The 24,030-nt window shown below is 40.3% G+C and overlaps 1 protein-coding gene across 1 annotated transcript; it reads left to right on the top strand.

Annotated features, from left to right (window-relative positions):
• Positions 1-1,322: 1,322 nt before the first annotated feature.
• Positions 1,323-23,875, top strand: itih5 (inter-alpha-trypsin inhibitor heavy chain 5). Its single transcript, XM_061714309.1, has 14 exons — positions 1,323-1,529; positions 1,623-1,667; positions 2,572-2,735; positions 3,640-3,741; positions 6,080-6,348; positions 6,682-6,851; positions 7,143-7,259; positions 11,638-11,809; positions 12,079-12,388; positions 16,427-17,109; positions 17,978-18,031; positions 19,671-19,787; positions 20,723-21,100; positions 23,372-23,875. Exons 1-14 carry the CDS (start codon positions 1,401-1,403, stop codon positions 23,629-23,631), a joined length of 2,970 nt encoding a protein of 989 aa, XP_061570293.1. The 5' UTR covers positions 1,323-1,400; the 3' UTR covers positions 23,632-23,875.
• Positions 23,876-24,030: the final 155 nt, after the last annotated feature.

The raw sequence follows: 24,030 nt of genomic DNA, 5'->3' as shown, positions 1-24,030 counted from the left end.
GCAAGCGATTTATAGACGACATCACATCTTTTAAAATGTACAACAAAAGAAAGAAATCAACAAAAGATGGAAAGGTAGTGCCTCCCTTCCTGGGAAAACAGCCCCCTCTCTCCGACTTCATGTGCACGAGCACCAACTCCCTGTCTGTGATTGGATGGAGTCACATTTGTTGTGGTTTCAAGGGCACGTTTGTTTCCAGTTTACATAACCAGGAAGTGAGGACTTTCTTTGATATTCTTTTTCCTATTTCTTTTACAATGGGCCACTAGAAATTCACTGAGGTGAAATTCACTGAATGTGACCAACAGTGTTTTGGGTTAGAAACTGTGTAAAATCGCGTACTCTACCTTTAAATCCAGGACGTAACGTGTTTACATCATCTTTGGTCCATTGTATTCATCAGTGAAGTTTGCCATCCAAAGTAATAAAGCTCTGGAGGTTCTGAAGGAATTATTGTGAACAGAAAGATGACTGAGACTTCATGTCAGTTCATGTTTTGGTCCACTTTAAGGGGACCTTCCTGCTAAATTAAATAATGAATTATATATATGTTTGCAAACCCAAAACTACAACGGATTCAAGGACTTAACCTGGACCTTGTTGTGGAGGGAGCTGCTCCAGCCATCATCACTTAAGAACTCTGTACTACATGAGTATTATTCAGGGCTTGCTGAGCAGCCGGTACCACACCTGTAGCAAGGGTACGTTAATGACTTAATAAAAACTTCAACTGAACTTTAGATTTAATGCTCTGATTTCAAAATGGTCTTCAGCTTCAGATTCTAGATAGAAGTTGAAACCTCTTCACAAACCAATATAAATACATCCATTTGCCTTTGATTCAGGCCTTTGATGATTACCACGGATACCTTGATGATGGATCCTGGTAGATTCAGATTTGCTGTTTATTACAAGTTGTTATTCTCTTATTGACAAATAAAAAAGTAAATGAAACTAAAATCACTTGTTATCCAACCTTCAATCCCTCTCCACCTTTCTGCTAGACTCTGTTGTAATTTTCCACCCAGTGGAAATAACAGGTACTGCACGTTAGATATTCTGTCTTCAAACGCTTCTGTTCTTTTTAAAAGGGTGATTTTATATTATAAGTGAATAAAATTCTAAATTACACATAAAGAACACGTTCTATGAGGTTCTCATTTTTCCTTCTCTTTTAAGAATTCGGATGGTCCTTGAAGGCAGCAGCACAAATTGCCACTCTCACAGGAGTGAGACTGAGTCATCCGCATCTCTCGCCTCCGGTGGGTGGGTGCACTTTTCTCCTCGGCATCGTCTCACACCCTCCGCTCCGGCCACTCGGCCTGATCCGGATTCACACTCGGACTTGAAGGAGCAGGAGGAAAATGTCTCGTTTATCTTTCTGAGGACTTTTTAAAGACATGAAGTCCAAGATGCTGCTGGTGCTGGTTCCACTGCTGTGTTTCAGCCTGAGCGTACTGGGGCAACTGGAGGAATCCCAGTTGGAGGATGATTTTGATATCGTTTTGGATGACTTTGATTTGAATATCGTAAGTTACTTTGTGCCTTCAATTCGGTTTTGCATTCCGTTTTTTTTTTTTTAAATATATTTAATCTTTTTGTAACCTTGTTTGTTCCCTCAGGCACCCCGCAGAGTTCCTCGGCAGGTGAAAACTATACTTGCTAAGGTAATTAAGAATATATATATATATATATATATATATATATATATATATATATATATATATATATATATATATATATATATATATATATATATATATATATAGCCTATGTATATATATATGATTTAGTACAAAAAATGCTTTAATATGTTGTATACATCATTTTTTCTTGTTAAGTTAGGTTGTTAGGTTAAGTATATGTGCTTTGTTGCTATGTGAACCCCATGCAACACTATTTCGTTCATCTGTGCATATGTGGTGTATATTTTGAATGACAATAAAAATTGCACCTATCTTATTTATTTTTTATCTATTGACTCGCAAAGTCTTAGATCTTGAAACATTTTAGAGATTTGTGGTTTCAGCATCTGTCACTTACATTAAATGCATTATTTTCTCAGGAATTATATACAAAAATAATTGATTGTAATGGACTATACATTCTAGTCCAGAATGGATGACCTAGTTTTTATTATAAGTGGATTTTGTCTCTCCAAACTTGCACGCTCTGGGCGTGACGCGCAGGAGATCCGCCAGGCGCGCATTTGTGCCAGAGTATCTGTAATGCCCTGGATCTCATGCAGCTCAGCATATTTGACACTTTAGTTAAAATATCTGTGAAAAGGGCGGCTGTCCCTGGGACATAATCTGGAGTGAGAGATGAAAATAATAACAGGGACATTTCAGTGCGCACAAAAACGATGCGTAAATCACGCTAAACTGTGCGTCAGCACCCCTACTCTGGACTATAAAGGCTGATTTATGGTTCCACGTTACACCAACGCAGAGCCTACGGCGTAGGGTACGCCGTACCTTATGGCGTAGGTTTGTGCGTCGATTTAACGCAGAACCATAATTCAGGCTTAAATGGTCAATGCTTTATTTTAATTGTATTTTTTTTATTTAGGAGACAAAACCCCACATCCAAGAGCTCTCCATCAAGACCACCATCATCTCCCGCTATGCCTTCACTGCGGTGTACTGCGCCATGCTCAACCGGCACACCGCAGCCACGGAGGGGGTCTTCCAGTTCCAGATCCCCGCTGACGCTTATGTGTCCAACTTCACCATGTAAGAACTTCCCATCTAGATTAAAAGTGACATACTCGCGTATGCATTCTTTGTTAACACCTTCATGCGTATTCTAAAAGGACGTTTGAACTGTCTGCATGCTGTGATCTTTGTAGGAGCTCTCCAAATAGAGTGACTACTCCACAAATGCTTAGAGGATGCTTCCTCTCTGGATTCTTGGATTTAATGGATTTAATGGAGTAGGAGAGAATTGTTTGACCCCCGCAGATTTATCTTGGCACAACTTTAGGGTTCTGAACCATTATATCCAGTCACGATCTAAATTATTCCATTAAAATGCTCATTCACATTCCTGTGGACCTTTACACATTCCTGCGGAGTTATAATGAATTTTATTGAAAAGTTTTAGTACAAAATTATAATTTCATGGTGAATTGTGGTCAATCATAAGGGCCATTATGGATCAATATCCACTGCAATGTCAGCATGTTATTTAGAAGCCAATTCTCTCATGTGTAAACTAAAAGAAAAGTTTCCTTTGGGGGCATTTTAATGCAATAAAACCCAAAAACTAACATCAACCATCTTGGTTTCATTTTGTTCCCATAAATTCCAGATTTTGATGTTTTCTTAAACTTTTCTTTGCCAGATTTTATTAAGGCGACCGCAGGATTTAGCCACAAGATTTTTTTTCTTTCTCTTTAAATGATGCTTCAGTTGCTATGGAGATGTTAAGAAGAAAAGAAAAGAGGGTAACAATTTTTATAACACTATTAATGCACAGATTAGTTCATTCATGTGCAGAACGGGGATCCGTAAATAGGTATTGACAGGATTTTGTGTGTCCTTTGTTGAAAAAAAAAAACCCTCGTTGAACTGTGACAATAGCAGTGCTGAATATGTGCGTCACTCTAAGCCTCAACCTTTGACCCCTCTGAATCAGGATCATTGGAGGGCGTGTCTACCAGAGTGAGGTCAGGCCCAAGGAAAAGAAGGTCAAACAGGAGAATGGAAAACCCAAGAACAAAGAGTCAAGTGACACAAGGTATGGAGACCCTTGGTGTGTGCGGGAGCATGCCTGCAGCCCAACACCTCGTCCCAGTTCCACCGCAGCATTCGCTCCCTGCAAAGTTCCTGTTTATCAAAGACACGCTGAGCATCTAAACCGTTTTATGATCACAGTGGCGCTCCACTGAGAGTGAGTGTGTGTTGTGTGAGCAGGCAGGCTGTGCAGCCATGCTTTCACGACATATGGACAAAGTGACATCAGACCATTTCCAGCTGCCCTGCAGAAAGTAACATTTCATTAAATGAGATTTAACGATTCCCAAAGGCGACTTTAAACAGAGAGGAGGAGGAAGCGCGGACTTTGTGACACGTGGGCCAGACACAAGTCATCCGTCCTGATGATGTCACCACATTAACCGCTTGGGGAATTTTCCAAGAAGACAGAAATAATCATGCAAAAACTCTTAAGAAAGGTATTTCTTAGGGGAGCACAGGTGTATTCACAAAAGTTGTCCTGACAGCCAATCTGTTCCTTTAATTCATGGTACAGGGGATTCATCCTAATTATCTCTACTAACTAAATCTCACTTCAGGGAAATGACATAAATCCAAGCCTGAGGTGTTACAAAAGTGTTTTAGACGTGTTATTGAGATGCTTTTTTCTTACATTATACCTGGTGTTTTTTCCAAAGTGAGAATATCTTGTTATGACTTCTGATTTCACTTTGATTTAAAGTTCAGAAATTTGATGAAAATCTTCAGATCGTTGACTAAATGCTAAATCTAGCCCATGGAAATTGGCTCATTGGTGGCCATTAAGGCATCCTCATTAGTTACAATAATAGTCATATTCATCCTAAAAAATAGTATGTAAGAAGCAACTATCCAGAAATGGCTTCTGTGGAAACTATTTTGATGATTTAAGACTATTAGCCCATATGCAGGCTTTGTGTTGTGGGGGTGGCAGCGCTCCCTGATTTGTGGTGCAAACAGCATTTCTAAATGCAAATGGTTACATTTATGAGTATCTGTCTTCACGTATACATTAGTAGTTCTAAAATTTTATTAGCCTTTATCATCCCACAAGGGGAAATGATTCTCTAGTTTTAACCCATCTCTAGTTGGACTAGGAGCAGTGGGCTGCTGTTTTTACAGCGCCTGGGGAGCTGTTAGGGTTAAGAGCCTTGCTCAGGGGCCCAAAGTGGTTACCCTTGGTTGCAATCTGTGGACTTGAACCTGGGCCCAGGCCCACCTCTGCAACCACTAGGCCATCATCAGCTTGGAGGACCCATGACCTGCAACTGAGACCACATTTTCTGACACTGGGCATCACATTTTGATCCAACATGTTTTGATAGTCTTGCTTGGAGACGATCCTCTAACCTTTACCTTTAACATGCTCGTCTATACTTCAGACATCTCTCTCCTTGCTTTCTCTGGTCTGTGTTCAGTGTGGTGAACACCATGACACCAAACACCAGAGTGACAACTTTTCACACTTTAACAGACTGACTGAGCAACTGCAAGACTACTGGAAAGCTAATTACAGGACACGCTTGAGTGGAACGTGTCAATATGCAAAAATTATTATCAATTAAAATGTCCATGTGTGTATGTTGCCTGATTTAAGCAACAAAGCCCAGCTGGGGCCGCTCGGTAGTGCAGTGGATTAAGCAGCGGCTCATATACTGAGGCTACAGTCGTCCTGCAATGGTCGCAGGTTTGAATCCCGGCCTGCGCACCTTTGCTGCATGACATCCCCATTATCTCTCTCTCTACCCCCTTCCTGTCTGCAACTTGAATAAAGGGCCACTAGAGCCACAAAAAAATCTTTAAAAAAAAAAAGACCAGCTGAAGAAACAAAAAAAGTCTCTGAAGAATAGCAGATACCCGTCTACTCATTTCAGAGTTGGTGAAATAATGAATTATTTTTGAAATGTAAGTGGTATTGCCATGAAATATACTCATGTTGAGTAATATTCAGCAGCATTTCTGACGGTCTGACAGCGACAGGTGGATGGCAAAGGGTTTTATTAACTTAGTTTAATAAAATTTCTTTTCTTACTGTGAAAATGAATAAATAAAACCTCATTAGGCTGAAAAAACAAAATATAATGTTGGTTTTGTGGATAACAAATAATACTAAAGAAGTAGGGTTGATTGCTTATTTGAGTTCTTTGAACATTTTGACAAGTTTTAAATTCATATTCTGGAATACGTTTTTCAGTAAATTAAAGGCAATCAGTGGTGATCTATTCAAAAAAAGGTGATACTAAATAAAACATACAGTATATAAATCATATGACATTTAGAAGATATGGCAGTGACATGGCGGCCTGTGTCACTCACAGTTACCGTCTCGTTCTCCTCTCCAGTTCAGTTCCAGAGGTGGAGATGTTCCGGGTGGCTGTGAACATCCCTGGCCGGAACCGGGCCATCTTCCTGCTGATGTACGAGGAGCTCCTTCAGCGCCGGCTGGGACGCTACGAACACGTCACCAGCCTGAGACCCCTGCAGCTGGTCAGCCGCCTCAGCCTGGACGTCACCATCACTGACCACTCCGCCATCAGGGACCTGAAGGTGCTGCCGCTCCGAAACGGCAAGGGCAGCGGTGCTGCCAAACCCGGCGCACCCAAGACACCAGGTTTGTAGATATACAGCTTTTTAATTTATTAACACAAAAGTGAGGCTTTTATGACCAAACTTCCCCACATAGTCCTAAACACAAATGACCAAATAGGATTCATGAATCGAGAAGAAAAAATAGGTCATACCGATGGGAAAACTAGACTTCCTTTAGTCCATATCCAAAAGAAACAAACATACACAGAGATGGTTATTTTAAGATCATGCTGGCATCAGTTAAAATACACTTTAAGGTCAAGGGTGATTTTGTTCTTACGGGTTTGGCACTTGTTCTGGCTAAATACAAAAAAAACACAAAAAAACTGACGCACTTCCTGTTTTTGTGCTCCAGCCAGGTCTGAGCTTCCTATCACCACCGTAATAAAAAATGAGAAGAACGTCTGGAAAATCACCTTTAGCCCCAACATTGTCCAACAGGCCAAGACCACCACCAGTGGAAACCTGGGGGACTTTGTGATCCGCTACGACGTGGAGAGAGACATGGCAATCGGACACATCCAGGTGAGAGTGGACAACCGTCCCACTGGACAAACCACAGAAATACAATTACGTAAACACAGAGGGAGCAGACGAGGAAAACAAGTCTGCGAAAATAGTTGTAATATTTAGCACACAAGTTTTTCATCCAGCCAGCCAGACACACACATACGCTCACCAGTGTACACCTGTTAGTCATTCATTTCTCTGGCTTCCTGCCACCAGCCTCGCTGCGCTGCCAAAGCTCGTCTGTCTTCAGGACAACACCACAACTGCATTGTCTGCTGCATGTTTCTAAACTTCTGTCTCCCCCAGGTTCTAAATGGACATTTTGTGCACTACTTTGCTCCCAAAGACCTTCCTGCCGTACCCAAAAATGTGGTGTTTGTGATCGACACAAGTGCGTCCATGTTGGGGACGAAGATCAAGCAGGTAAAGTCCGTCTGCTCGGTGGATATACCCAAGAAAGTTAATGAGCTTTTCTTATTATTAACTCATGCGCCTTCTACAACACGTAAACAGAAAATCTCCTGTAATATCGCATTCAGATACTCAAACCTGAGACATTTGATAATTGAAGCAGGGTCTCATTTGATAAGGGGAATACAAAAAATCTTTACAATCAGTCCGATTTCATCATTTTTTTCAAACCGAACAACAAAACTCTTTACAATTGTTTCAAAACTGAGCAAGAATGCACTGGAAAACAACTGTGAAATGACTACAAGTGTAATCCAAGAGGCACTTATCTGTGAAAATTCAAGTATCTGGACAGAATTTCCTTGGAAGACTATGATGACTGAGTTCCAACTTAATCAAATGTGCAAGTGTTTTGTGTTTGTAGCAAACAGTCTGGGTGACATGACGACTGACTCATGTAGAATAAGAGCTGAGGCTGACAATAACGTTATGAGCTTTAATTTGTCAACCAACCTTAGATCAGATTATATGAAAGCATGGGAGAATAAGAGAAAAATGATCACTTTTAAGTGTGATTTATGGCTCCACGTGGGATCTTTACACTATGTAAGGAGACCTGGTTGACGTCGCCAACAGATTTTTCAAAGAGTGTATTTGATGTTTGCTATTTGGAGGCTGTGGACTTTCAAAAAATTTTAAAACTGGCAAATGGGTGTAACAAACAAGCTGGGGTACCACCTGACCTCAGTTGCCGTGAGGAAGCTATTTTAGCTTGGTTAGGGAGAGTTGGACAAACACTCCATAAAATCGCCTGTAGTTATTATAAATAGTGGTTCTTCTGAGGCCTCTTTTTCCTCATTCTGTGTTGGAAATATGTGAAACAAACAGGCCTCGGAAGCCAGTTGAAATGCCCACCTATAGCCATTTTAGCTTGGCTGACTTAACTGATTTTAAGCTATGATACTAACTATTACTTCATCACTTTATTACTTTTAATTATTATTATATTACTACTTTACGTTCATTCATATCAAATCTGTCTTAACAATCTCATTCCACTACTGCATCAACATCTGGGAAGTGCAGCCAGAGCTGAAACAGGGACTAGCAGAGCTCCGCTGGAGCCCACGGCCCCTTGGCCTCCAGCTACCAGCGTTAGACACGTTGTCTATCTGAAATTATCCACCGTGGTTCCTGGTTCCTTCAGCCAGTTCACACCAGAGGAGTAAAGCTGCAGACGAATATTTGCACAAAAGCTGCCTGCTCTTAATTAAGCTTCATCCTCAGACCCTTCCAGGCCGACCCACAACCAGTAACTGTGTTCTGTAAACAAAAGGTTTTTACTTTAGAATATAAAAGACTATGCTTTGATATGTCTTTATTGAGAATTCAGAAGTCAATAGAGATTCGCTAAGTAGCAAAAGTGACGACAGCTAGCCGTTGGCCGTTCCACACACCAATCAAAACCCCTAATTATGCATCTTAATGTATTTATTTAATTTTAGAAGGTTAGGATCCCCAGAGTTTTATTGAAGCTTTGGGGAAAACGCAGCTACCATTTGTAGCTGATCAACTATTGGTTCCCAGTCCATTACATCTTATCTGGGAGGATCCAGGCCAGCCGGGAGTGTGGCTCAGCTGGGGGATCCAGTTCTGACTGCTTCCAGGGCTAATCATGTCTGAGAAGCTGGACACCGTCCTCTAGTCATCCCTGCTCACACCCTTCAGACATGAATAGAATAGAATAGAATAGAATTCAGTCGTGCAGCAGCCAAAACACACACACGCTCAACGGCTTATACAAAAAATGTAAAATAGAAATAACCAATAAATAGTTAAATAATAAAAAAGAGCAATATAAAAAGTAGAAAAAAGTATGTACAAGAGAAAAAAATAGTAAACACCAAAAAAACGGATAATATTTACAAAATATTTACAAATATTTTCAAAAATACGTGAGGTTTGAGCGTATGAGGTATGAGCGAAGGGAGATCATTATTAGAGATCTCCTTTCCCTTTTTGCCTGATGAGGTTCTTAAAAACAATTAAAATTTAAGATAAACTGTAAATTTTCAGATAGATTTGTTAAATGAAACATACAGTATCATACATTTCTGAACTCAAGAATAAATATACCAATAAAATTTAGCAATTAATGGAACAAAATAAGTTAAAAAAATAATTAAAAAAAACCCAGTTAAATGAGTCCTCCATGCTCACACTATTGACAGATTAAACATTAACGTCATAGGGAATCTGATCAATTTTCTGGCTATTTTTCTTCCTTTATAGGGCAATTCCCCTGTTTTCAAACTGAAATATAAAGCCGGAATGAATAAGAAATGTCACACCCCACCTCCTGCCTCCCACACAGAAATATCAATATCAGAACTGTTTTCCTTCCGTCCGTAAATTGCATAATCCCCAAGACTGATTCTGATCTGATCTCAGCAGCTGCTGCGAGGGTAGAGCTGAAAAACAGACTTACAGCAAGAAAGAAAAGTGGAAACATGCAGCACAAGGCTGAGCTGTGAGGGATGAAGGTCACTGTCTCTGTGGTAATGGAACTTTTTAGACAACGGCACCCTTAACCCCTTTGAGCTGCCCTTCCTCCCACTCATCTTCAGCCACTGATGAAACAACAAATGAGTTTTGATGTGGCTTCACAATAGAGCGTTTCATTCTAGGTCAGTTTGTGATTCTGATGGCTGCTGTATGCAATCTATAACGCCATGAATGCAGAATGAATGTGTGGAATCACTAAATACACCCTTGTTGCTCCCATGTGAATTAAAAATTAAGTAGCAGTCGAGGGCTACTGATCAATTACACGTGATTAATTAATCATCAAGTGTAAACACCTCTATTAAACAGACGTTTTACCAATTTGGCAGTTTTGGTGTGTGTTAACACAATGCAAAGTGAGGAAAAACATCAGTAATGATATTAAAAAAAGCAATTGTTGATTTCATAAATGTGAACATTATTACAAAGGGCGTTTCTAAACAGTTCAGAGTCCATTAGTCTACAATGAGAAACATTATTTCACTGGTAGAAAACAAATAAACGCAAAGAAAAAAAAGCAAGCCATGAAGCTATATCTGTGACTCTACAGGCCTCAGTTAATATCTTGAATGTTATATTTCTGGTAAATACAATTAATTAGGGACACAGAACTCAACTAAACACAACATATCAGCACAAACACAGTTGTAGATAGGTAAAGGGCTTGTTCTCAGCCGCAGGACCTGGGCACTTTTCTGTCCTTGAAAGTGTCCAACCTCATGCACAATGACTCCAGACAAACCAGCAAATCTACCACAGAAGTACTAGAAATTAAAATAGACAAGATATTATCCGTAAGCGGAAATGGGAGGCTTTGTATAAGCAAATGTCTGCAAACCTGAATAAACTGCAGCACTGCTGAAAGGAAGAGTGGCCAAAATCCCTTCAAAACAATGTCACAGACACAATTTCTTTGTCGCTGCTAAAGGTGGCTCTACTAACTAATAAATCGTAGGAAGTGATTTTCCCAAACTGCTTTTCCGTTTTGGTTAAGGTTTTATCAAATAAATGATAACACTGCGTAAATTGTCGTTATGCCGAGGTTTTATCAGCCTAATTTTCAGCCCTGGGTAAATCAGATGAGTTTACCATTTTCACTTCATACCTAAAATCATACTGTGCACTGACACAGGAGCGTTGCAGCAAGATGGATGGATGTCTCTGATGCAACTTCATCGCTATCGGTAAACAACCAATCCATTTTTCCCCACCAGGCAGAAAAGAAAGCCAGATTCTTTGATGCGGTCCTGCCCCCATATACAGTTTCATTGGCTAGCAATAAGTGTGCAGCCGCAATTTAATTGACTGATGCTTATGTCAAGGATATATTGTATTTCATTCAACTTTTGACCGGTGCAAGCTTCTTGCCAACTTTGCAACAATCCTACAGTTCAGTTCAGCAGCACTTCACATCAACCCACTCAAAGAAAAAGAGTGTCGAAGCTGCAAACGCGTGAGCGAGGGGCTCAAGCTGAAGGAGGCGGCCTCACATGACTGTTTTTGAAGAATAAATTTAATTTTAACTATATTCCGTGTGTGATGCCGAATTATATTTAGAATTATTCAATCAAAAATCTCCACAAACAAAAGGAAAAACTTCACCTCATTGTACAAAAGCTCTGCAAGCTTCACGAGTTTTTCCCTCGGGAGGACAAACCAAAGCTTGGACTGGACTTTTTATTTTCTTTGTCAAACTTTTGAACAGCTGCAGAGAACAAACTCTGTTTCAGAATACCTCGTGGTGCTTCATCTGGACACCCCAAGGTGGGCATAAGCATCCTCTGCTAAATAATCAATGATTTCTTTGTTTCTGTCACTCTCTCAGACCAAAGAAGCTCTGTTCACCATCCTGAGGGATCTGCGACCCGGCGATCATTTTAACTTCATCAGCTTCTCTAATAAGATCAAAGTGTGGCAGCCGAATCGTCTCGTCCCGGTCACACCCCTGAACATCAGAGACGCCAAGAAGTTTATTTACATGCTGATGCCAACTGGGGGTGAGATGTTACTACTGAGCATTCCTTCTTCATGACTTCTTCATTCAAAAATCTGCAGTTTTGTAAAAGAAACCAATGAGTATTCTTACAATTTTAATCATACTGTAACATGTAAACTGGATATTTTCTGGATTTAACAAAATGTGATCAAGGACAAAGCCTACTGGAGGTTCAAAGTGGAAAAATCAGCTATTTAGCTTTGTTTCAGGTACATAAAAGAGTTTGTTACTGAATATCTGCATCCCTGACAACATTACCATCAACTGCAGGCACAAACATTGACGATGCCATCCAGACCGGCTCCTCTCTGCTGCGTGATTACGTCTCGGGTCCTGAGAGCAGCCCCAACAGCGTCTCCCTCATCATTTTCATGACGGATGGACGGCCCACCGTCGGAGAGGTGCAGTCCACTTCCATCCTGGGCAACACCCGCTCAGCCGTGCAGGAGAAGTTCTGCATCTTCACAATCGGGATTGGTAATGACGTGGATTACCGGCTGCTGGAGCGAATGTCGCTGGAAAACTGTGGGATGATGAGGCGTATCCAGGAGGATGCAGATGCCAGCGCTATGCTGAAAGGGTAAGCATTTTTCTGCTGTGTCTTCAAGGTTGGTTTGTATGTTGAAGAAATATTTTTATGTCACAGATTATGTTTTCCTACTATTTAATGATAAGATCTCAGGAAAAAGGTCTAAAACTGGGCTCATCTTTTAATCTGGAGGTGGTGTAAAACGCAAACCCATCTGAAGACCACGAGAGACAGAGGGGGGCTTTGTTGGAACCATTCTCAAATGGTCTCTTAGTTGTCCTCTTCATAATTTTGTGAAAATTATCTTATGTAACTGTGAGAAATGTTGTGGTTGTGTTAAAAAGAAACTTGAATGTAATTTGTCTTAGTCTAAAACCGGTCTGAATTTGGCCCAAATCTGTCTTCATGATAAATGGCTACTACAGTTATCTTAAAACAGGTCCGAAGCTACCTGATGTTGGTCCAAAAATGCTCTGAAAATGTGGTCTGATGCACCCTGAAATGAGCATGCATGGCAACAAGGCTCTCGCAAGACACGTGAGATCACACCGCAAGCACCAAACCATCTATTTGTGGTCAAAGCACAACAAAACGGTTTTTATGGCACTTTATATTTTATTTTCTAACATCCTACGTTTTAAAAAATGTTTTAAAAAATGCCTTCTGACGCGTTCCTGAAATCCAGCTTAATACAAGAATAAAAGTAATCCATAGACATGCTTTTCATATGATGGCATAAACAAGTTTAAACATGTATTTTTGGGAAAAGGTGCAAATTTTACAAAATAGTGGGACCAAAACTGATCCTAGACAGACTGAACTCTGTCTACCCAAGAAAGGTTGAACAGTAAATCTGGCTGTGATCTAAATCTTTGATGAAACAGGGCTGATTCTGGTCTGTAGTTGCAGATTTTTGTCAAACATCCTCTTGAAATGAACATGAACTGAAGTAGGAGTGAAACTGGTGCAGCATTGTTACTGTGGACTCTAACAGGAGCAACAACGCTTGACAATGGCTTTTCTGATGCTTCCTCATCATACCGACCACATTACTTCCCACCAGGTGCACAAGTAAGCTCGGTGCTTTGACCAAAGTTCCACCTGCATTTATGATTGGATCCGCTAGGAAAGGCTATGTAGCCACAGTTTGATTGAGTTTGCGTCAAGTTCTTAAAAGTTTAACTTTCTTTAACTTCTGATGGGAACAACGCTTTCGCTGTGACTGAATGGACTTTCAGTTTAGTTTGATGATGGACTGCAATGTTGTTGATGTTTCCAGTGTGTAGATGAGAGGAAAAGTGAAATAAATCTGTTAAATTATTTTAAAACTGGTTCAGATTTAGCAAGATTCTGACCCTCAAGATAAAAGCACCGTATTGAGCTTGCATATGCTGTTTCTTGCAATTGAAACACGAAAACTTGTTTTTCCGTTGTCTGTTTGTTGGATTTTAATCTGAATTTGGTCTAAAAAGTTCTGTTTGCTGTTTATGCACCATATTTAGGCTTAATCATTTATTAAAACCCATTGTTTATTTAAATACCTATTTCATGTTCATGTCATGACTCATGTTTTACAAAACACGTACAGTAGCTGGTATTTAAATTAAAAACAGATGATTAATCATTTACTTTACCACAATTATAACGTTTAACCAGTAAGACCCACTGAATACCTTTGCCATTCATGTGTAAAATCTGCTTTTTATTAGACGATTAGTTGTCCTTAATTCCCTCCGTCTCTCCTTCTGCCATGTCCGTCCATCTCTCATCAACCTGAGAGGGAACGAAGGTGGCAAATGTGACAGTGCTGACAACAGAGCTCTTTAATCAAGTCAAACATGAGGCAGACAACAGCCACCCTCTTTCTCTTCTCAGACCTCCTTCTTCCCCCTTTGCTTTACACACAGCCCTCTCCTCTCATTCTTCCGCACTTGGACACACGAGGTGTTTGTTCAGTTGCGCAGGAATGCGTGTGTGTTGTGAAACCTGCGTCTGAGTACGGACGAGGGGTTAACAGATAGACTGTGTGATAATAGCCCCTGTCCCGCTTGAGCAAACATGCTGGTTAAGAGGTGAGGAGGTTTACTGCGCTCTGACAACAAGAACAGGACACACACTCAGACACATTTGCTTTATACCTGCTTATTTATGAATGTGTGCACAAACTCGGAAGTTGGGTGATGGTAGCTTGAGGGGTTAGAGGAGCATTTCATGGCTGGGAGGTGGTTCAAATAGGTTCACAAGAAAGTGATGAAATACATATTAGCACTTTTTTTTGTTTGTTTTTTGCTCTGGAAACCACTACTGCTGTCAGTGATGTGGTATTGATGATCAATGAAGATGAGCTGATAGCTACATCATACAACTGGAAAGTGTGATCTTCTGGGGTTTCACTTGGTGTTGAATTATTCTGTACTTCATCAGGGGAATTTATAAAGCAATAGATTTATTTCTAATACGATTGACTGATAATTCAACTCAATCAACGGCTAGCCACTGTCACTTCCTCCTCAGTCATTACCATGCTACAAAGCTAAGCAAAGTAATCTGCAGTTTAGTTGAACCCAGCTTTGGCTAAGCGCAGCAGTCGTTTTTCATTTCGACACAGAAACAACATCTGAAACGGTTTATTCTGCTGTAAATGTCTGCCAGCAGCTCTGCAGTTATTTGGGCGGCGATCGGCTGAAGGAGCTGGGAGCCACAGCTAACTTTGATTGACATACGGTGGGCGCGTTCCCATCAACTTCCCAGGCAAAATGAGGGCGGGCAGTATGAGAAATGGAGGCTTGAAAAGGGCTCTTCAGAAAACAATCAGTCACGTAACTAATGCTTATTCCTTTTTGCATAGTCTGTGTTCCTTCTCCACTGTAGAGCATTTTGATAGTGTTTTTATGATGATAGTCTCATGCTCAATTTACATCACATGCTTAATTTCTCTGGTTGTAGGCCAACCATAGACCTGCTGGCTGCTGTAATGACGTACAAACATATGTATATAGATGGTTGTTATTGACATAAACATAAAAGCAGAGCTTCAACCTGCTCACACGGGGTTTAGGTATAATATATTTTCAGATCTTCTTGTTCCCAGGTAGTATTTTAAAAGTCAAAACTGCAAAGATCTTGTTTTATCTCATAGAAGTTTCATTTTGAATGCACTGTTCCTAAAGTAAGAAGTCTACCTTTACTGCTTGTCAGGTAAACAGGTGTATGTAGGTGTATAGCATGTACTGTCCAGACCTAGACCTAGTATTTGACTATGGAGCTAGAACAGTCTCATAATTCGCAAATGCACACACCGTTTCACAAATGCACAGAACAATTACCACGTGCGTAGGACAAAATACACAAATGTATTTTTGATGCACACACAAATATAACTTGATTTACAAATGTTTCTTTGTCTGTGAGTTGCGCTGGATTTGCGTGTGACTTTTGAGACTCCCCTGACGTGACTAGATCCACAAATACGTTTTTTTTTTAACACGGAGGGATCTGCAACCAATCAGATGTCTTCCTTTATTTAAGCCAATCATAAGAGCGCACCCCACGTGGGGGACGATTTACTCATAAACCAATCAGATTAAAGGGGCGGATACACCTGCTGTTCGAACAGCGTTCGCCTCGTTCGTTTAGAAAAGTGATTCAATATTTCGAGTTGGTGGAATAAAGATAAATAAACAAGACAGCAACACGGGATGGAGAGGAGATCACTGCTCTGCTTTTCTTGTGATCTCGGTAAAGAAAACAGCGCGATCGGAGATGGTTTGTCGGGCCGTTCAACCAGAGCCGTAGGGAGACTGGCGTTGCCGATGCAGCAAATGATGATGATAAAAATGAATGATAAATCAGTTGGTGGTTTGGTATTACAAACATTTGTTCACATGCTACAAAATCTATCAGCGATGTGCCTCCAGGAAACTATTTCGTTGCCAAGATTAAACAATGTTTGTTTCTTCATAGTCGGAATTTGTCAATACGATAAAACACTGGACGAAGCCACAGCACAGCCTTGGTGATTGTAGTAATTATTCCTGTCGTTCTTGCAATCCTTCAACTGCAGTCTGAGATGTTTGCATTTGTGTCTAGGTTCTACGATGAGATCGGGACTCCTCTGCTGTCTGACATAAGGATCAACTACACGGAGGACTCAGTCAATTACGTCACTCAGAATCTTTTTAATAATTACTTCAATGGCTCCGAGATCGTTGTTGCCGGCAAGATCGCCAACCAGAGTGCAGAGTCCCTCCATGTCCAGGTGACTGCCAGCAACAAGGACAGGAGCATCATCCTGGAGGCCGACGTGCCGCTGCGGCAGCAGCAGATAGAGACTGAGAAGAGAATCAAGGCAGTCACTTCTGCAATGGCAAAAGAAACCAAAGCTCCGGGGTTACAGGGGACGCCGGGATTGGGGACCAGCCTGGGTTCGATTGCAGAAGACTTTGTGGAGCGTGTCTGGGGTTTCCTAACTGTCAAGGAGGAGCTGCGGTCGCAGCTTCGCAGCCAAACCAGAAAGGACAGGGAAGATCACACAGAAAAGGCCACTAATCTGTCTTTGACCTACCACTTTCTCACTCCCCTCACCAACATGGTGGTGGACAAGCCTGAGGTCCTGGCTGATGGCACCATGGCAACGGCACCAAGGGTTACATCAGCGTCTGATGAGGCTGCCTCACCTGCCAATGAGCTGCCAGGTGACAGTGGCGACGAAAAACCAGAGAAAGCAGACAGGAGGTTGGGCAGCCTGACCTCACCCCCCAGAAACCTCATAGGTGAGCTAGTGCCTCCAAGGTTTGGTCACACGGGATGTGTGAATAGACCTCATTTGAGTTGCGTTTTCCACTTTATTGACCACACAAAGTGTTTTTACAGTAATATTTTACTGTAATATTCACCTGTCCACAATTCCTGTTAACTGTCCCATCCCTTCACATTTCTTTATCACAAACTCACACATGGATAAAAGTTATTCCTCTCGAGCTGGACTCACCCCAAAATATGTTTTTGAACAGTGTAAAACAGGTAAACTGAATTTCAAAACATTCACCATGTGTATGTGCTGATACCTCACATCAGGTACAATGCATGTTGTATGTAGGTACAGATCACTCTGATTGTCTGGTGACCTGAAAACACAAGTTACTAAGATGCCAAGAGTGGCCAGGCTGGGTGCTTGGTTTATCAATAAAACATTGAGCATTATGCAAATGCAATAAGTAGAGACTTGTTACGCAGCGCTTATAACAGCCTGCTGACTCTCTACAAGCACGAGACAAGAATACGTTTTGGAGAAAGCAGCTTGAAGCAAAGTCACTCCTGGACTAGACGTCTCTGTAGGTTAAAGATTTAGTCCTCACAATAAAACCAAGCAGCAAATCCTCTTAATAACTGTTGTGAATCCAAGCCAACATCATCCACTACACAGCCACAAAGTTTTCATAGCAACGTTTCAAGCCTCAGAGGATCGATGCTATTGTTTGTGTCCCTTAAGAGAACATGCACACTCTGTCCTCTTCATACACACCATTTTACAGTAATAACATAAACAGCTATAATTCCTCATAAGGATTCTAGTTTAAAGTGTTAAACAATAAAGCTCATAAGAGTTGTTTCTGGAAGTAATTATTATCTTTCTTGCAGGTAAAAGTGAGAGGAGACAAGTGAAGAAATCCATCACCATCTCCAAAACATCAGGTGGATCCACGTCGTCTCTTATGTTAAGCAATTGTACTGTTTGTAATACTTGTTTCACCCTGGGCTCTACAGGACTATCTCAGAAAATTAGAATATTGTGATAAAGTTCTTTATTTTCTGTAATGCAATTAAAAAAACTAAAATGTCATACATTCTGGATTCATTACAGATCAACTGAAATATTGCAAGCCTTTTATTATTTTAATATTGCTGATTATGGTTTACAGCTTAAGATTAAGATTCCCAGAATATTCTAATTTTTTTAGATAGGATATTTGAGTTTTCTTAAGCTGTAAACCATGATCAGCAATATTAAAATAATAAAAGGCTTGCAATATTTCAGTTGATTTGTAATGAATCCAGAATGTATAACATTTTTGTTTTTGTAATTGCATTACAGAAAATCACAATATTCTTATTTTCTGAGACAGTCCTGTATATGCCATCCACCTGCGTGAAGCAAAGACTCCATGGGACAACTTGAAAGCCGGAGGTTGTACAGTAGACTGTCTACGTGTAGGGGGCCTGTAATTTAGATATTTGCCAGTCTGTACTGATCAAACAGACACCAGGAGCCTCAAAGTTTCTTCTGGACATGATCTAGGGTCTAATTGGAACACCAACACAGGCACTGAGAGGCACTCGCAAACAAAGACACTAATGCTAAGAGCAGAGAAGAGGATGTTTGTCCGTGTGTTACTGTAAAGAGAGGGGGCCCATCAGAAGCAGTTACTGAGGGCTAATGACCCTGTCATTAGGGTTGCTCTATAATCTCATTGCACCTCTCTTCATCTTCGCTGGTTCTCATGGGCCTTAGGGAACTCTGACTGAACCGTCACATGGAATAGAAGTTGAGCCAGCTAATTTAGTGATGCATTTAAATCCAAATAGTGGTGTTGATTGAGCAACGCTGCCACTGTTTCTAGCTAACCTACTTGCACTGGCGTTTGTAGCTACATATGTTGTCACATCTAGTCTTTTTTTTTTTGTCATTAAATCATAACATTGGTGCTTTATTTCAAAGCGGCTCAAATGTTATTCATTTTTATGTTAAAAATAACAGTTTTCAGTTTCCATCTCGTGGTCTCCAAACCCTGGTATCAGTAAAACCACCTAAAGATACTTGGGTTCTGTGTTTTACAATAACTGGGAAAGGCTTTACGGCGCGGCGTAAAACATCAACAACGATGAAACTTGCTCCCAGAGCTGGCTAAGACACTCAAGAAAATAACTTTGAAAGAGAAAACAAGAGTAACTGAGCAAGAGGCCCAATGAGTAAATCGTGCACATAAATCGTGTCGTAGAGGTATCTTAACTTCCAAGTCTATAGGGTGATCCAGTTAAAAATGGCCAAAAAAAAGTTCTTATGTGCCTCTTTAATAAAATGTGTAAAAAAGTTGTTAACAAATCCATGTATCAAAGTTTTAAACCATCTTTTCATAAAAGTTCACGCAAACCCACTATAAAGTAAAGACATAATTAAGCTAATACCTGCTCTGTCTAACATTTACACTGGTGTCTTCTCATTTTTTACAAAACTTTATCAGCTTTTCTGGTAAATTGGTCATGTTGATTATGGCTGGTCTTGTTGCGTCTGCAGAGATCTTATTCATGAATAGTTTTAATCCTTCTCTTGTAGCGGATGGTGACCCTCACTTCGTGGTGGAGTTCCCCCTCAGCAAACTAACGGTGTGTTTTAACATCAACGGTGAACCAGGGCACGTCCTTCGCCTGGTTTCTGACCACAAGCACTCAGGTAGGCAGCTTTATACACTGATACAAATATTGTGCTTGATCTACTTAAAAAAAACAAGTCAACTTTTTCACATGAGATTTTTATGTAGATCAAGAAAGACTTGTCTTTGTTTAAACTACTTAATTTTATGTATGTAAATAATACATTTTGCAAGTACAGTCAACTTAATTGTGTTAAGTTTACTTTATTTATCAAAATTAAGTGACTTTACTTGCAAATGAATTTTGTACATACTAAAAATTAAGTAGTTTATACAAAGACTAGTCTTTCTTGATCTACATAAAAATCTCATGCGAAAAAGTTGCCTTAATTTTTTTAAAGTAGATCAAGCAAGATATTTTTTACTGTGGTGTTCTACTTAAACAGATAAAGCATGTTTCATCTAAACGATGGTCAATCTGCCCAATAGATTAAAACTGTTAAATGAAAGGTAAATACAAGATCATTGCTTGTTGTTTGTGTGTAAATGAAAAGATTGCCTGGGATTCACATAAATACTGCTTGTTAAAGGAAAAAATGCACAATGTCTTGTTTTTTGAACAAATGCAGATTAAGTTCAAAACTAGATGTATTCATGTAAAGCAACAAACTTCATTTGTAATTGTTAATATCACAGATTTAAATATGTTATATTTACATGCGCTTAGATTTATTTTTTTCAGTGTAGCGCTGTTAAATGCTATTTTAAGTAAAGTGGTTTTTTTTATGCAATTCATGGACATAAATGGGATTTCAACATGTCTCAGGGTGTAATGCACTGACCGCAATCTACCAAAGGGAGCAAATGATCAAATCTGACTCCAATGACTTGTTTTTATCAACAAACATCATTTCTATGTTAATGAGATGGTGGATTATATTCCCTACAAATGTTTTGTGGAAAGAAGATTCTGTGGTTCGGCTTTTAATGAAGCCTCTCTGCTGTGTATCCTCAGGTGTGACAGTTAATGGAAAGCTGGTCGGTGCCCCGGCTCCACCAGGCAGCCACAAGCAGCAGCGCACATACTTCAGCACCATCACCATCGTGGTGGATCATCCCAAACGCTCCTACATCGAGGTGACCCCTAAGAAAGTCATCCTTGACGGACTGGACCGCATGGTCCTGCCCTGCCACTCCACCGTGCTCGTGGACAGCGGTGTGCTGTCGGTGGCCGTCGTGGGAAACTCTAACGTGACTGTGATGGTGGGAGGCAACATCAGCTTTGTCATCTTGCTGCATCATTACAAGAACCCCGCCCCTTACCAGAGAGACCATTTGGGGTTCTACATTGGCAACAGCAAGGGGCTGTCGCACGACTGCCACGGTCTGCTAGGTAGGTGATGGAGCTGTGGGAACAAAGAGTTCCCGGGTAGATAGAAAAGGTTGAAGCATCACTTTCCAACAATGAAGGCAGGAGTGTAAAAAAAAGTTAGTACCCATAATAGAACATAAAACTCATCTGGTTGTAGTTTTATTAATAGACAAATAAGATCAGAACAACAACTTTTGTCACTGTGCTATTATTTATTCAAGGAAAATGAAGCCACAAAGAAATAACTACCATATTTTCTGGACTATAAGCCGCACCTGCATATAAGCCGCATCCGCTCTATTTAAAAAAAAAAGATATGCAAGCCGCAGATATTTATGTTGTTAGATTAGATATTTACTACATGTACAGAAAGATTTTGAACTGTAAATGATGTACATGTTTGTACCTAAATAGATCCTTTCCTAACAGTGTCTTTTAACACGGCAGCAACTTTGCTGATTAAAACGGGACAAAACCAAGAGAAAATAACCGGTATTTATTTATCTATTTATCTGTTTGAAATCTGCTTCTACTTCTATCTGCTAAAGAAGAAGTAGCGTATTCTTCTTTGCATTTATTTTGTCTTTGATTCTAATTCCGGTTAGAGCGCCCCTAGCGGTGGAAGAAAAATCCACAGAATAGCCGCACCTTTGTATGAGCCGCATGGTTCAAAACCTATGAAAAATGTAGCGGCTTATAGTCCAGAAAATACGGTATATGGGCTACTAACCACCCTCATGATTCCAGGGTTTGGAAAATCGCCCTCAGCAGTAGTGACTTGAAGTGGTTGTTTCCTGTACGACTTTATCAATCTCTCACAAGAATTTGGGCTTGTTCTTCTTTACATCATTGCTTCACTTCATTCAGATTTTTGTGCATTTGATTTTATACATCCCAGCTTCTGATGTAGATTTATTGTATTTCTAAGGACATTTCAAGGTCTGACCATAGTAGAAATGTGCTCACATCCACCCTGGACATCTTTGATTGGTTGTCGTTTTGAATGCTTTCGCCTTGTGAAATAATTTGACACATTAGAACAAGGGTGGCCCATTCCTGCTCCTCGATGGCCGTTTCCAGCACATTTTAGATGTGTCCCTGCTCAAACACAACCCTGATACACATGGCTATTTCATTACCAGACTTGTGTAGCCTATGGTGACGTATTGATAACAATCTTTAATTGGAAACGGGTCTCTTGCATCAGGTAAACATCTAAAACGTGCAGGACACGGCCCTCTGGGACTAGGAATTCATCCATGCTCTAGAAGTTGTCTTGTCAATAATTTCCACATTGATGCACAACAGTCACTTCTCCACCAACATTGCTTAGGTCTTTCCCTCTTAACATTGTGTTAACACTCACCAGAATGTCTCAGACCAGCAAAATATGTAAACATCTGCTTAAAAGGTCTGAGCGCCTGCTGATCATAAGTTCAGCAAGAGCTGACAATTAGTAGCATGCAGTTGCTACCCACTAGGAATGGGCGATATTTTACCGGTCACGATATACCATCAAAAAAATTCCCCACGATAAGAATTTGTCATCTTGCGGTAAAAACAATAAATTCCTGTTGATGACGTTTTTGTGTAAAGCTGATTTATGGTTCTGCGTTAAATCAATGCACAACGTACAGGAAGGAAGGAAGGAAGGAAGGAAGGAAGGAAGGAAGGAAGGAAGGAAGGAAGGAAGGAAGGAAGGAAGGAAGGAAGGAAGGAAGGAAGGAAGGAAGGAAGGAAGGAAGGAAGGAAGGAAGGAAGGAAGGAAGGAAAGATTCCCGTTGATATGTGTTTGTGTATCAAACATGGCGGATCTGAGTCATTACAGTTTTGCAGTACAAGTGTACTAATTTAATTGGTGTAGTTTAGTAGTATTTAGTATCTTTTAGAGCAGTGTTTTGGGGGCTCCAAAGACTGAATGTGGTGATAGATTTATAGTTACAAAGGTGGAGTTGAATTGGTATTTTTTTTATCGTCAATTTTATCATTATCGGGATAAATGCCAGAAATTATCGTGTTCATTTTTTTTGTCTATATCGCCCATCCCTACTACTTACCCTCTTGAAACCTACATACTGCCCATGATTTTTATTTAATTGGCTTAATTTTAGTTAAGTAAATAATGACAGGGTGAAAAAGAGTATATGAAGTCTCTGAATACTTCTTCACTTGCAAGGATGTTAAATGTTTTCAGCACAAAAAGGGTTCAGAATTAAAAAAAAAAAAAAAAACTCATAATAGTCAACATATCCATGAAAGTTGAAGACTAACCTAAAGCTGTTCTACCTTTAGGTCAGTTCTTGTACGAGGAAGTGGGACTGGCAGAGGTTCCTGCACATGGAGACACAAAGCCCAGCACAGTCCTGAAGGTGAAGCGGCGCTCGGTGCCGGTGGTTCACAAGAGCAGGAAGATCTACAGCGGGACGCAGAGCGTCAACTGCTGGTTCGCTCGCAACAACGCTGCCAAACTGATAGATGGACAGTATGAGGACTATTTGATGTCCCACATGTTTGACACGGGAGAATGGCCACATGGGACTAACAGAGTGTGAGGAGGTCATCAACCTTTGTGCCAACTTTTAATTATTTAACTTTTGTGCCTTTTAAAAACAATTATCAAGTTAAAATAGACTGAAATGGCTCCAAGTCTTCACGCTTCACCAGGGGATCCTTTTTGAATAGATCTTTTTATCATTTATATTAAAATGTTTTTATTATGTGATCTTTAATATTTCTACAAAAAAACTATTAATGTAAATAGAACTTTTAAACTCACATTTGTAAGCTGATTTCTGAGAGATAAAAACATCGACTCTGGTTGTGTTTTTCCCTCGCGCATATCGCAGCCTGAGTCCATTCTTAAGCTGTACATCACACCTGGTTACCACGGAGACCAACCCCAGTAACTAACCCTTTGTCCTTGTGTCAATGACTGGCTGCACATCTAACAC

Source organism: Cololabis saira, chromosome 23 (assembly GCF_033807715.1).
Source record: "Cololabis saira isolate AMF1-May2022 chromosome 23, fColSai1.1, whole genome shotgun sequence".
NCBI classification, from domain to species: Eukaryota; Metazoa; Chordata; class Actinopteri; order Beloniformes; family Belonidae; genus Cololabis; species Cololabis saira.
Note: the sequence above shows the minus strand (reverse complement) of the source record. Positions and strands in the feature narration are given on the sequence as shown.